General features: G+C 44.8%; 2 protein-coding genes across 3 annotated transcripts in view; one reads left to right on the top strand and one right to left on the bottom strand.

Annotated features, from left to right (window-relative positions):
• tap1 (transporter 1, ATP-binding cassette, sub-family B (MDR/TAP)) overlaps positions 1-14,182 on the bottom strand; it is a 433,854-nt gene that overhangs the window by 22,547 nt on the left and 397,125 nt on the right. The window lies entirely within an intron of this gene.
• On the top strand, positions 256-14,112 carry notchl (notch receptor, like). 2 transcript variants are annotated; one of them, XM_072692426.1, is made up of 11 exons: positions 256-529; positions 3,656-3,800; positions 4,394-4,726; positions 4,887-5,101; positions 5,882-6,218; positions 7,661-7,815; positions 7,914-7,972; positions 9,648-9,777; positions 11,204-11,301; positions 12,125-12,459; positions 13,328-14,112. In XM_072692426.1, the coding sequence occupies exons 1-11, from the start codon at positions 478-480 to the stop codon at positions 13,848-13,850; spliced, it is 2,382 nt and encodes a 793-aa protein (XP_072548527.1). In that variant the 5' UTR covers positions 256-477; the 3' UTR covers positions 13,851-14,112. The 2 variants fall into 2 exon arrangements, with proteins under 2 accessions (XP_072548527.1, XP_072548528.1); XM_072692427.1 differs by having other exon boundaries at positions 257-529; positions 7,661-7,806.

The raw sequence follows: 14,182 nt of genomic DNA, 5'->3' as shown, positions 1-14,182 counted from the left end.
AGTGAGACCCTACGAGTGTGTGAAGGTGGGCTTACTGAAACACAATTCACCTCATTTTTATTGATCTTATGGTCAAGTTAAATGTTTGTTAAAAAATCAAACAGTCTACAAACTGGTCAGAACCGGACACACACACACACACACACACACACACACACTCACACACACAGTCCTATTCTTTTCCACACAGTGGCAGGAAGTTGTCCAGATATCCGCAGGGCTTCTGAAACAGAACGATAGAGAACAGCGGGTGGGTGTTGATGGTGGGGGTGTAGATGTGTAGACATAACTGTGGAAACGGTTCAGGGTAGTTTTGCAAAGGAGCTAAGATAGCAGACCTCCAGGCTCAAAAGGACGAGCTCTTCTCTGGAGGAAAGGCTCTACACACCTCAAATAAGGCAGCCAGGGTCAGCGGTTCACACAGGGGACAAGTGGTTAACACTGGAAAGAGTAGTAAGAAGAGGCAGAGCGTTTATTATGGTCCTGATGGTGACTCTGGTTTTCATCCTGTTCAGCGCACCAGGTCAAGGTCAGTCAAAATCTTCTTGCTGTGATTGATTGAATAAACGGATGAATAGATGTCCATTAAAAAATTGGTCAAAGTCAAGCAATTTGTTGATACTGTTAATCACAGTGTAGCTTAAAATGATGGGCTGCCAAGCAGGGTGAACTTTGAATAAGCACTCTTTGAGTATTAGGGTATAAACTGGGCTGTTGCTATAAGCGGTATAAGCAATCACCTAAGGGCCCGGAGCCAACATTAATGGCTTTCTTTATTTACTGTATATTTATTTACTTATTTATTTATTTCTACTTAATTAGGACAATGTAAATATTAAACTTTATGTTTATTATTAGTCTGCTATTAATTCTAATGCAGAAACTACTGTGAATTACTTGGTAACAGTTAAGCATATTTTGTGGAGTGCCACAGGGCTCTATTTTAGGATCTAAGAAACTGGTAATTGTGAGAGTAATCACAAGTAAGAATGTGTGGTTACCATAGCAGTGACTTTTTTCCTTAAAAAAAAGATTGAAATATGAATTTTTAGTTATTATTTCATGCAAAATTACATGACTGAGATAGGCATGGAATCCCTATATAAGATGGCTCTCAGGACCAATCAAATTATGAGAAACAGAGCATCAGTGAATCACTCAAAACGTGATTAGTCAACTGAATTGATCTTAAAATGTTATAATTGATTTTAATTTATTACAAAGATCTTTAATTAGGTATCAACTTAATTTTGGCCACAGTAAACACCCTGAATTGGTCAAAGTCAAGCAACTTGTCAATATTGTTAATCACAGTGTAGCTTAAAACGATAGGCTGCCAAGCAGGGTGAACTTTGAATAAGCACTCTTTGAGTATTAGGGTATAAACTGGGCTGTTGCTATAAGCGGTATAAGCAATCACCTAAGGGCCCTGAGCCAACATTGATGGCTTTCTTTTTTCCTTATTTACTTTATTTATTTATTTATTTTTACTTAAGACAATATAAACATTAAACAGAATTTACATTTACGGCATTTAGCTGACGCTCTTATCCAGAGCGACTTACAGGGTTACTCGTATTACAGAGGTGGGCCAATGTAGTGTTAGGAGTCTTGCCCAAGGACTCTTATTGGTGTAGCGCAGCATAGTCACCCAGACCGGGAATCGAACCCTGGTCTCCCACATGGTGTCGTAACTCAGTGGCAGGTAGTGGTGTTATCTGTTGCACCACACCAACCTTGATCTTAAAATGTTATAATTGATTATAATTTATTACAAAGATCTTTAATTAGGCATCAACTTAATTTTGGCCACAGTAAAGACCCTAGAAAAGTCGAGTGTCTACATATTTATTTCACTTATATTTGTTTATACAGTGTGATTTTAAAAATCATTCTTATTAAATTGAATTACATACATAAAGGCCAGATATGAACAGATACACCTCATCACATAAAAAATAAACAAAAGGAATAGACAAAAATAAGTGAATAACAAGAAATATAAATATTGTCTTTGCCTCGTATCCAAAAAATAGGCAAAAACCTTTTTTAACTTTTAATAGAAGTCAATGTAAAATGATTTCATTTTAAGTCACGTTGGAGCATTTCTATTGGTCCATTCATTATGAAATTCTGACAGATTGTAAAACACAACTACCAGATTCATGTTATGTCAAAAAGTGTGAAACGTCAAAAATGGAGATTAAGGGTGGGCGATACGGTAAAAATATAATATCATGATATTTAAAGATGTGTTATTTTAACATGCAGAAATAATGCATTAATAGGTTTGTATGTTAAAAACTACCATTCAGATATTCTCCCATGTACTTTATACTCACAATCTGCAGCACTTTATATCAAATATTGTGATATTGCCCTCCCTTACTGTTTCCGAATGAACGAATGTAATTACTGAGAAGTAAATGGTATGTGGTTTGAAGGGCCCCATCGTACTGACACCATACTGGAGAGGGACAGGTTTTTTTTACAGGTGCACTGGGTTTCTGACTGCAGTAGAAGTCAATATGTACTGGGGTATGGGTTTAAGCTACTCAACCCACACATGGGACCCTCACACTACATCACACTATGTGGTTGGTGTGGCGCAACAGATGACACCGCTGCCAGTGAACTGCCAGTGAGCTATTACACCATGTGGGAGACTGGGGTTCGATTCCCGGTTTGACTGGGCTGCGCTACACCAATAAGAGTCCTTGGGCAAGACTCCTAATGCTACATTGGCCCACCTCTGTAATAGGAGTAACCTTGTAAGTTGCTCTGGATAAGAGTGTCAGCTAAATACCGTAAATGTCTGCTGATTTTTCATTTGGCGTTTCTTCAGTCCTGCTGTGCTTCTCAGGCCTCTCCCACGCTAACTAACGTCTGCTTCCATTGTTTGTTTGGGTCTATATCGGGTTCGTTTCTTCATTGTCCTCTACACCTGTAAGCCTATTGTCCCTCTCCATTACGTTCTTCATCACCATGTCGATGCCCTTCAACTCTAACCCGCTCCCATTCCACTCCATTTCCTGTTGCCGTCCACCTCTCCTGGAAACGTCCTGTTTGGTTCAGACCCCGAGTTTCCTGTTTCCTCCGCTCCTCAGGCCAAGGGCACGCCTCATACAGCTTCTACAACGCCTGACCCAATTTCTCAGCTTCAGTTTTGCCTGTTCCAGCAGCTTTAACGAGGCACCCGCAGGCAGCCCTGTATTAATAAACAATGAATTACATGGTAGCAGGTCTGTTAAATCTCTAGGCTTGCTCATTTCCAGATATACTACAATCCCAAAAGTTTGTGGACACCCCTTCTAATGAATGCATTCAGCTGACATGCAGCAAATACACACACACACACACACACTTGTTGCCCTGTGGAGAAGTACTGCCAATAGAAGTGGACTCTCTGGAGCAGATAAACATGAATCTATTGGCACCATGCCCAATACCAGGTGTGGGCTAGAGGGGTAGATGGGTATAAAGCATCCCCCCCATAATCCAATTAAATCTTAAATCCAACTTAATCCAATGAAAGCAGGATAGGCTATTTAAATGCCCTTGATTCTGGAAGAAACATGAAAATGAGCATGTGTCCCAAGACTTTTGTCCGTATTGTGATGTGGCATTTATCTCTCTTCTCTCCGCAAACCAAAAGCATCTCCAAGTGACCCATGGAGCAGCTGTCCAGTGGACAAAATGTGTAAGGGCAAGTTCGCAGATGGAGTGTGTGATAAGGAGTGCTCCGGATCGCAATGCTTGAGAGACGGCTTCGACTGTCTGAAGGAAAAAGAGCCCTGCAAGTAAGAAATCTCCTCTGTACTCACTGTTCTATGGGTAAATGCAAATAACATCACTGGCCATTTTATTGGAAACACCTCCCTTGTAGCTTCAACTTCCTCTATCCCTTCATTAATGGCCAGTTACTGACCACGGAGCGGCTCTTGGCTGGTGGACCACTCTCAAGCTGTGACTGATACGCTCATAGCAGCACAACACACACTACCATCCCCCTACCAAGTGAGAGGCACCATGTCCACCATCCAAAAGTAAGCTACAAGTTGGGTGTTTCCAATGAAGTGGGCAGTTGTTATACCTGGCCAACATGCTCATGTGGGGCTCACATGTGGGCTCTGAGTGGGGTTGCTTCCCAAATGGGCCCCTATTACATTACAGCCCACCCTAATCTCACATGGGTCCCATCTAGGTCAACTGTCCAGTGTACAACCCCCTCTTCGCCCCATCACTGACCCTGGTGGGACCCTGGTGGGCATCCATATGTAAGGCCAACATGGAATCCATGGACATGGACATTCCCAGCTGGGATGGTGCTTAAACCTTCGCTTTTATGTCATGCACCAATGACCGTTTGGTTGCTATGTCCCATCTGTCTCAGGATAGGCCACATCCAGTACTGTCGGGACCACTACGACAACAAACACTGTGAGCATGGCTGCAACAAAGCCTCCTGTGGGTGGGATGGCTTGGACTGCTATAAAAGCCAGCGTCCCAACTGGGCCAAAGGAGCTTTGGTCCTGCAGACCACCATCCCCTTCCAGAAGGGACCCTTCCAGAACAGCTCTTTGCTGTGGGCTCTCAGCATCTTGCTCCAGACCAGTGTCAAACTGAGGGGGGTGGTGCCTTTCCAGCACAGCGATGACCTGTCCAGTCTGGATGCTCAGCAGCTGGTAGACCTGCACAGACAGGCACCTACCTTCAAGAGCAACAGGTAATGGGGTTATTTGATCTGCGCTCTCATGGTATAAGATGTATGATGGTGCTCTACTAAAGGGGGTAATAAACAGCCTGATGCACAGTGGGTGGGTGTGGTGCGCTTTAAGGGGTCCATAAGTCAATATTGCTGTAATTTCTTTGGCTCTCTTCTCCAGGTCGCTATTGTTTCTTCAAGTGGACAACAGACCGTGCACTCATCTGCCCTTCACCTGTTTCCCGTACGCAACGGAGGCAGCGGACTTCCTGAATGCTGTGGTGGAGCTACGCCGCGCCCCTGCCTTCATCGAGACCGAAATCCAAGCTATCATCGGCATCCGGGGCATCGAGAAAGAGATCACAGTGAGAGAGACTACCCCAGAGGAACCAGGTGGTATGTTCAGATTGTACGATTATGAAAATATTAAACATTTTTAAACCATAACAAACGCATAATATTTCTATATAATAAAATACATATAATATTCTGATACAACGTAAACAGCACCTGCCAGATTGACATTATGTCAAAAAGTGACAAACAGCATAGTGCATGGCGCCCCCCAAAATCAGTTCACTGTATCAAAATGGAGATACAAGATTTCTTCACGACAGTGACACTATACATACACTATATGGGCAAAAGTATTGGGACACCTGCTGGTTCATAGTTTCTTCCAAAATCAAGGATCATTTTGGAGGAGCATTGCTGTGAGGATTGAAGGCCATGATGTTGGATGCTGATCACCACCCTATCTTATCATCCCCAGCTCCCCAACCCATCCCAAAAGTATTGGGTGGAGCACCACCAACTATCATTCCAGAGAACACAGTTCTTCCACTGCTCCACAGCTCAATGCTGCTGGGGGGCTTTACACCCCTCTAGCCCACGCCTGGCATTAGGCAGCATGGTGCCAATAGGTCCATGTTGACCTGCTCCAGAGAGTCCTATTCTATTGACAGTGCTTCTCTACAGGAACTAGACAAGCTGTGTGTGTGTATTTATTTGCACATCTGTGTCAGTAATGGGTGCAACTTAAAGTAGCTGAATGCATTCATTAGAAGAGGTGTCCACAAACATTTGGACATATAGTGTCCCCTCTGAATCTGTCAGCAGTTCCTTACATTGTGTAACATAGCTTTACGTTGAAGGACCCATCCGTCTCGTCTACAGTGAACCATCAAGGCTCTCCTTCTTGGATGTGGCCTGTGGTAGGCGTGGCCACGGGCATGGTCGTGGCGCTGGCTGTGGTGGGCCTGGTGGTGCTGGTGTGGTTCAGAAGGAGGAGAGCGAGGAGAGAGGGAGGAGGGAGAGTACGCCACAGGTCCACTGCCACGGACAACAACAACGGCAGCAAAGCCTGGACCCAGCGCTCGGCAAACCAGCACGAGGGCAGGAGCAGGTCAGAGAGAGAGAAGGACAGAAATGGCATGAAGAAGAAGAAGAAGAAAGGGAAGGAGCTGGGGAAGAAGAGGAGGGAGCCGCTCGGAGAGGACGCCATTCGGATGCGGTGAGTCTCACAGATGCGAATGAGCATTTTCTCTCTGCAGTCCCTGATTAAAGTGTGCTGACCTCTCCCCGCCTCCTAACACCTTGGTTGTATCATGGTGTACCAGTGTAAGGGCAAAAACTGTGATAACCAATAATGTCATAGCATGTTTTCCCTCCCCCTCCCACTATCACATCATCTATCTGTCTGTCTGTCTCTCTGTCTGTCTATCTATCTATCTATCTGTCTGTCCGTCCGTCCGTCTGTCTGTCTCTCTGTCTATCTATCTATCTATCTATCTATCTATCTATCTATCTGTCTGTCTGTCTGTCTGTCTGTCTGTCTCTCTGTCTGTCTATCTATCTATCTGTCTGTCTGTCTGTCTGTCTCTCTGTCTGTCTATCTATCTATCTGTCTGTCTGTCTGTCTGTCTATCTATCTATCTATCTGTCTGTCTGTCTGTCTGTCTGTCTGTCTGTCTATCTCTCTGTCTGTCTGTCTATCTGTCTGTCTCTCTGTCTATCTGTCTATCTATCCAGCTAGGTGTCTGTCTAAGATAGATAGATAGAGAGAGAGAGAGACAGACAGACAGATAGACAGATAGCTGGATAGATTTTAGCCTCGAACACGACAAAGCTGAACACAGAATAGAATGAGGATTAGTTATGAGATTTAATCCATATTTTAGCATAAATAAAGGGTAATCTGTTTTTACATCACCAAATAAAACCACTAACATGTCACTAGACCGTGCAGAGAGAGAGAGATATGGGAGGAAGTTGGGGCCAAACTTGGTAAGATGACTAATTTGAATGAAAAAAAGATTAATGTGCTAAAGTTTGCAGATTAATCGCGTGTGTTAATTGTGTCTGTGCGTCTGTGTGACTGATTGAATTGCTATTAGCACATGGTGGAAAAAGTATGTGCCAGAAATAGTGAAACCGCTGATAATCCTCGTTTATGACACAATATTCCCTTAATGTCACAGTAAATTATCAATCAGTGTCTGAAACCACATAAACAAGTGCAGAACTCACTACAGTCAGAGTACTTATTAATGCAAGTCTGGAACCACCAGAGGTTTTTTTATGGGCTTCCAGAGGTTGAGAACTTTAGGTGATTTAGGTGACGTTTAGGTGTACCGATGTTGTCCAGTTGTCCAGTAGATGGCGACAGAAAAGTGACATTCAATCATTAGCACCTATTTCATCCTAATGAACAGAAAATGGACAGTGAACAGAACGGGTGACCTTCAAACACAGTGTATAGCGCGTATCAGAGGTCATGAAAACATCCCTACTTCGAGTAACAAGGACAAAAATAGCCTATCCACCGCGTTTCCTGTTCCAACACTACGTGCAGAGGATGTGAAAAGCTACTATTTACTCTCCCTATTTCTGGAGCTGAAATAAGCTGCTGCTGAGGAAACTGCTAATGTCTTCTCGGGCGTTTCGTGACTGCAGGCCACTTAGGAAGGACCTGGACATCGGCAGTGACACAGACATGACCCAGAGCTCCATGGAAGACATCAACAGGACAATCTGTGACCACAGGTCGCCAGCACAGAAACACTTCAGCATCAATCACCAGCAACCAGCGCCCGTGCAAGGTGGGACAGGTGCTCCATTTTATGAGAAGGGACAGTTCCTCATGCACTCTCGTTTGCCCGGCTTCCTTATTAACTTCCTCCTTTTGATCATTTCCTTTAATTCTCAGCTCCGCCAAGACGGTGGGACAGGAACGCCACACCCACACAACAGAGAATCCCCAGCAATGTGAGTTCAGTGTATTTATCTGAAGCTTATGGGCTTGAGATCACTGAGAAATCTACATGACACTGGATTGACAAATGAATCGAATTAATTAAATTAATTATTAATGAAAAACGCAAGTTATCATTCTATATATTACATTATTATTATTCTATCACATTACATACAGCAGGTAATTGGCACCGTATGATTGTTAACAGCATTATTATTATTATCTTTATTACAGTACCAGGGTTTGGCAGTAGGACATATGTGTATCTAACAGTTTTAACATTATGGGCCCTATCTTACACCCTGTGCAAGGCGCAGCAAGCACACCAGTCAGTGGTAGCACAGGGCAAAACTAACATGATGAGTTAAGGAGATTTGACTGATGTCTAAAAGGGCATGATAATATGATTTTATATATATATATATTCTATATATCAGAATATTATGATATACATATAAATGGCACTCCTGTAATGATCTATGGTACTTTATGAAAGCAAATATGTAATAATTAAAAAGAAAAGCACTGATTTGGGATCATGATAACTCATGATGAAAAGATAAATATTTATATCATAAACTGAAAGTGTCAGTAATGCAGAAAATGATAGCTTTCTGTATTGAAGCCAAAAATGCTGCTCTCACACGTTGTCCTTCTCAGCAGAATAACTAGGCCTGACCTCTTCTTGGTCATCTAAAAGGTCAGATTTTTGACTAAACCTGTGTCTGTAGAGTTTTACATTCGAACTTACTGAAATGCAAATCACAAATGCAACTTAAATGTGTGAAAGTGGGACTATTTAGCATTATTTAATTAATAATACAACAAATTAATTGAAAAAACACCAGTAAATAATATATATACAGTATATATATATATATATATATATATATATATATATATATATATATATATATAGTATAGTTATTATATAATGCATATATACAGATATATAATAACTTTTTTTTTTATTATTTATTGACCTAAACTTTTGCATTAATTGGTCACCAATTAGCAAGTTACCAGAACCACAACCTGTCAGCATGACTGAAGCTCCTCCTCCTCCCCCCTATCCAATGCCTTAACGCCTTAAAGTCTCCTCCCTTTCACTCAGTCCCAGCCCTCAGTCTTAGACATGCTTATGAAGAAGGGGTCTGGCCTTCTAACTCAAAGTCCCCCTCTCTGACATACACACACGTCTCGCCCCATACTCACCAACGGTTCTCCAAACGTCTTATCTGATGTTCATGGTTAACCCTAATACTTATCAATCGGGTTAAAGCAAATGTGTGAGCGTGTTTTGGCAGAAATCCAAGCTAGATCAGGGTCTTGCAAATGGTAAAACTGTCCAACATTAGGATTAGGGATTCCAAGTGTGATTCCAAGGAGGGTGGTGTGTTACCATCTGAAAGGGAGGAGGGAGAGGGTCATTTCAATACCTAAAAAGGTGTGAGAAGACAGGGTGAAGGGGCAATGGGGGGCAATGATTGTCAAGAGGGGGTAATTACTGAGACAGTACTGAGACAGTAATTACATTAACACAGCTAAATGACTTAACTCTACAAGCAGACGTTTTGAGCAACAGCTAGGCAGCCTCAGACAAAGGCATGCAAACAGGGCACAGCCTAAGAATGGACATGATTAACTATTAACTATTGTTCCCATTGTCCCCATGTCCCTCCAAAGTCCGCCCCGGTGCAGTGGTGCGGTCCCGATGGCTCGGTGGTGCTGATCCGTGCAGTAAGGAGTGGACTGGACAGGGTGGTACTGGAGCTGCTGAGGGCCGGCGTGCCTGTCAACAACACTGACCACACCGGTAACCACCTTTCTCCTCATGAACAAGATTAGCTTGGTTAGCTCAGCCATTGCTGGTGTGTGTAGTGCTTCAACCACTTAGATTGTTCCTTAGATTTGCCTTCAAAAGCTCCAGTCAGGAGCAGAGACCACATACAGCTCAGGTAGAACTTCATATACTGGGAGCAGGGAGAGTGAAGGGCTTGGCTCAAGGGCCCAGCTTGCCGAGCCCAGGTATTAAACCCATCAAACCCACAACCCAGTGCTGCAACCACTGAGCCACCACTCTCCTCAAGGGCCCAACAGTGGCAGCTTGCCAAGCCCAGGTATCGAACCCACAACCCTGTCATCAATAGCCTGGTGCTACAACCGCTGAGCCACCACTCTCCACAAGGGCCCAACAGTGGCAGCTTGCCAAGCCCAGGTATCGAACCCACAACCCTGTCATCAATAGCCTGGTGCTACAACCGCTGAGCCACCACTCTCCACAAGGGCCCAACAGTGGCAGCTTGCCAAGCCCAGGTATCGAACCCACAACCCTGTCATCAATAGCCTGGTGCTACAACCGCTGAGCCACCACTCTCCTCAAGGGCCCAACAGTGGCAGCTTGCCGAGGCGAGATATTGAACCCACAACCCTGTCATCGATAGCCCGGTGCTACAACCACTGAGCCACCACTTTCCACAAGGGGGGTGACTGTTAGCACTCAAGTACATCAAGCAGGAAAAGGAAAGCACTCCCCCTTTCGAATTTGGCCTCAGGGGCATCCTAAGGGCGCTTAGATTCTCAAAAACAATAGCAAGTCCAAAGATAGACCCCCGGAGTGTCTTGAGCCCATGTCCTTTTGGCCTCAGACTGTACAAGTTTCCTCTTGCAAGATTACTTCACATTTTGTGTGGTTTGAGGTTTCCATTGCTTGTCACCTACATGAAGCAGTAGCACTGATTCCTGACTGGGGTTTTCAAGGTCTTTATGGATGGTGTTTGTTCTCGTAGATGGGGAGTAATGTATTCCTTTTTCTCGTCTCCCCATTTCCTCCTCTTCCTCTGTCCTTTTCCCCATCCCATTCACCTTGGGCCTCCCATTGCTTCTTAACAAACTGCCCCTGCATCTCCTTTACTGACCCTTTTAGAGCCCCTGATCCCCGCCAATGATTCTGAACAAAGTTAACGTGCCGTAGCGTAATCAGTGTAGATGTTTAATAAATTTACCTTCCCTGCTTCTCGCTCTCTCTCGGCCACTGTTCCACCAATCTCCACTCACATCCACTTCAGCCTTCTTCATAGGGACTCCGCTCCCACTCTCTGGCTTCCTTACCTCGAGGCTCTTCGCTCCTGACTCCCTAACGCTCCCGCAGTCTCCCCTCCGTCTCTCGGTACATAGTGAAAACCTTCCTGCCTTTATTTCTTTTCTTTTTCCTTCCTCTCTAAATCCATTCTCTCTGCCAGGGAGGTCCGCCCTGCACTGGGCATGCTCAGTAAATCACCTCTCGTTGGCTCGGACGCTGATCCGCTACGGCGCCGCGGTGGATCTGCAGGACCACAAGGTAAAGAAATAGACACTACCTCAGGGAATTTTGCTTTTGCAGCTCACATACTCACTCCTAGCAGGTTTAAGACTCTCCACAAGGGGGCAGGGTGAGCTGTTAGCACTCAAGTACATCAAGCAGGAAAAGGAAAGCATTCCCAGACCTCCCCTTCGAATTTGGCTTTAGGTGCATCCTTTCCACCATCTTGAGGGGTCCTAAAATTCTCTAAAACAAGCAAGTCCAAAGATAGACCCCAGAAGTGGCTTGAGGCCCTCTCATTTTGCCCTCAGCCTGTAAATGTGCCTTCTTGGTCAACATGGTCAACTCTTGGTCTAGTCATTGTACTGGTCCATCACTCCTACCCCCTAATTTACCCCCTGATTTAACCGAAGTCTGCACCAGTCTACACCAATTGTGGACACTTTGAAGAAGAGCTAGATGTTTGCATTTAACCGACGTTAGATGAAATTAGATCTCTTAGAAAGCAAGCTAAGATTAGCAACATCTACCTTTTAATACTTTAAGCCCTGTATGTAGGCCTAAACTTCACTTCTTCACCCTCAAAACAGCATTACTCTAACATAACTGACAGCAGTTTCATAGACCCTAAAATAGAACCCTGTGGGACTCCACACAATATGCAAAACGTACCAAATCATTCGTAGTAGTTTCTACATTACTAACATAGACTATAACAGAATAATAAACCTGGGGTTCACAAGGTTAACTAAAGTCAGCTGAGCTTACCCTCAGAGCAGATCGGTTTGCTAGTTAGCTAAGTATTGCTTGGCTGTTGTGGAATTAGCAGCTATATAACAAACCTACTGTCTGCCATCTCCAGGGCGAGACAGCTCTCTTTCTCTCCGCCCTTCATGGTTGCTACGAGACCACCAGATTCCTCCTCCTAAATGGGGCAAACCAGGAGCTGACAGACCGCCGAGGGCGAAGGCCCATAGATGTGGCCCGGGAGGGCATGCATCACCAGGTGCTTGAGCTTCTACTGGCCCACAGAGTCCACCGCAGTCCGTTTCCAATGGACCCAGCCACTGAGGTGCTGTGGGACGACCGCGCTTACCTTTATTCGTCATGGGTGGCCGCACCTCCCTGTCTTCCCGGCAGAAGTGCCTCCTTTTCTGGGGTTATAGCACACCGAGACATGGCTTCGCCACCACCCAGGTAACCTGCTAATCAAACAGTCCATAATAAAAACCTTTGATTGAGCTTAGGAAGGACCGACGTTAGGTCAATCAAGTCTAATCAGGTATATGCCAGTCAGACCCATCTTAATAACATCTCACAATGTCTCAAGAAAAGCCCAGTGTAGTCCTTGGTACTCCTCAGACGCTCAACACTTTTGCTCTATAGTAGTTAGCAATACGCCTGACCCAACCATGGTACAAGTGGTACAAGTACAAGTGCTCTTAGGAGGTTTCTACAGACAGGAAAGGGAACCACTACAGACATGTTTAATGCCAGTTATGACTGGTAAATTTCGATGATGATTTGGATTAGACCTATTGGGGCAGGGGAGGCTTGAACCTGTGCATGGCAGGGGGTCCAAAGGAACAAAATTGGGAACCCCTGCTCTAGGAAAGTGTCAGCAATTTCCATCTCTTTAGTGCAGAGGCCCTGAAACCGGGATTGTAAGTTGCAAAATCCAGCCAGTGGTTCTCAGCTCTGTTCTTGAGACCCCCAAATGGTCTTCTCCAGTTACATGGACATATGGTATTGTTTGGCCCAGGTGTGTAGAGCAAAAATTAGGACTTTCTGAGGAGTCCCATGGACTAGGCCGTGTACCTGTACTGCGCAGTTGCAGGTTCAAGTACACTAGGCTTGTAGATCCAAGGTGTATTGGTGCAAGGAAATTGTGCAGGACAATGAGTCTCTAGGACTGACGTTGAGGGGTTAATATGAGTGTAGGTTCCTCTTGTCCACTGTCAGTGGACAGTGGTGTCCATTGGTGTTCTTGCATGAGTCACATTATCAGCTGACAGAACTGGACTCAACTGGACAAAACAAGTCTCTTCATGTCTCTTCTCCACAGTGACTGGCAAATGCTCAGAGCGCAGTGCGCCTCACCTCAAAGCTGGCGCCCCCCACCGAACCAATCAGCCACTGCACTGGTCAGTCCCAGAATCCTTGGCCGCCCTTCAAGACCAATCAGCACGCTTCAGGAGGTCACTTCAGAAGCAGAAGAAGAAGAGAGGGAAACTTCGCAGGACGTCCCACGGCCCATAACACCCCACTTCCTATCTCCTCAGCCAGCACCCAGGCAGCGCTCCTTCTCCTGCACTCAGCATGCGCTGCAGCGCCGGTTCAGTGGAAACCAGCCCGAGCTGTCCGCACCCATCCTACCAGAGAAACAAGCCAAAGAGCACGTTGAGATAGTGGTCGTGCCCCATTCTAAGACAATCCCCAGCCAAGAGGGCAAAGGTGCAGGGACGGTAGCCAGCCCTGCTCAGGTAGAATCTGAGAAGGAAAATAAGAGAAGCTGTGAGTCAAAAGGCATGGTGAGCCAAAGTGAGGTGGTCAGTAAGGACCCCACGTCCATCCAGACTGTTATGTGAGAGACAGGGGCAGACGGGGGAGGGGATGGGCCGATGGTTTTTCACATTTGGTTTTGTAGAAAGGACTGTAATATACATTAAAATGCTATGAAATATCTCGCCTCTGTTATGGAAAAACGTTGGACATATTTTCTGCTTGTTGGTTTTCATTTAGCATCAGTGCTCCTTACATTGGATGAGCATTTCACCAATGGTAAAAATGTTCCCACGGTGTAAACGCAACCCAATGCAAAATGACCAGGAATAAAATATTGTATTTTCACTTTGTGAAAGGTCATTTCTTCTCCAAATATAGCCCATATGTCCACATATTTGTGGACACCCCATCTAAC

The sequence above is a fragment of the Salminus brasiliensis genome, chromosome 1, assembly GCF_030463535.1.
Source record: "Salminus brasiliensis chromosome 1, fSalBra1.hap2, whole genome shotgun sequence".
Classification (NCBI taxonomy): domain Eukaryota; kingdom Metazoa; phylum Chordata; class Actinopteri; order Characiformes; family Bryconidae; genus Salminus; species Salminus brasiliensis.
The sequence above is the reverse complement of the archived record's forward strand: the minus strand, read 5'-3'. Positions and strand labels throughout refer to the sequence as shown.

Excerpts from the sequence above, each read along its gene's own strand:
- notchl (XM_072692426.1), top strand. The coding sequence starts at position 478 with ATGGTCCTGATGGTGACTCTGGTTTTCATCCTGTTCAGCGCACCAGGT. Across the intron at positions 4,727-4,886 it reads CCTACCTTCAAGAGCAACAG|GTCGCTATTGTTTCTTCAAG; the intron begins GTAATGGGGTTA and ends TCTCTTCTCCAG. Across the intron at positions 12,460-13,327 it reads ATGGCTTCGCCACCACCCAG|TGACTGGCAAATGCTCAGAG; the intron begins GTAACCTGCTAA and ends TCTTCTCCACAG.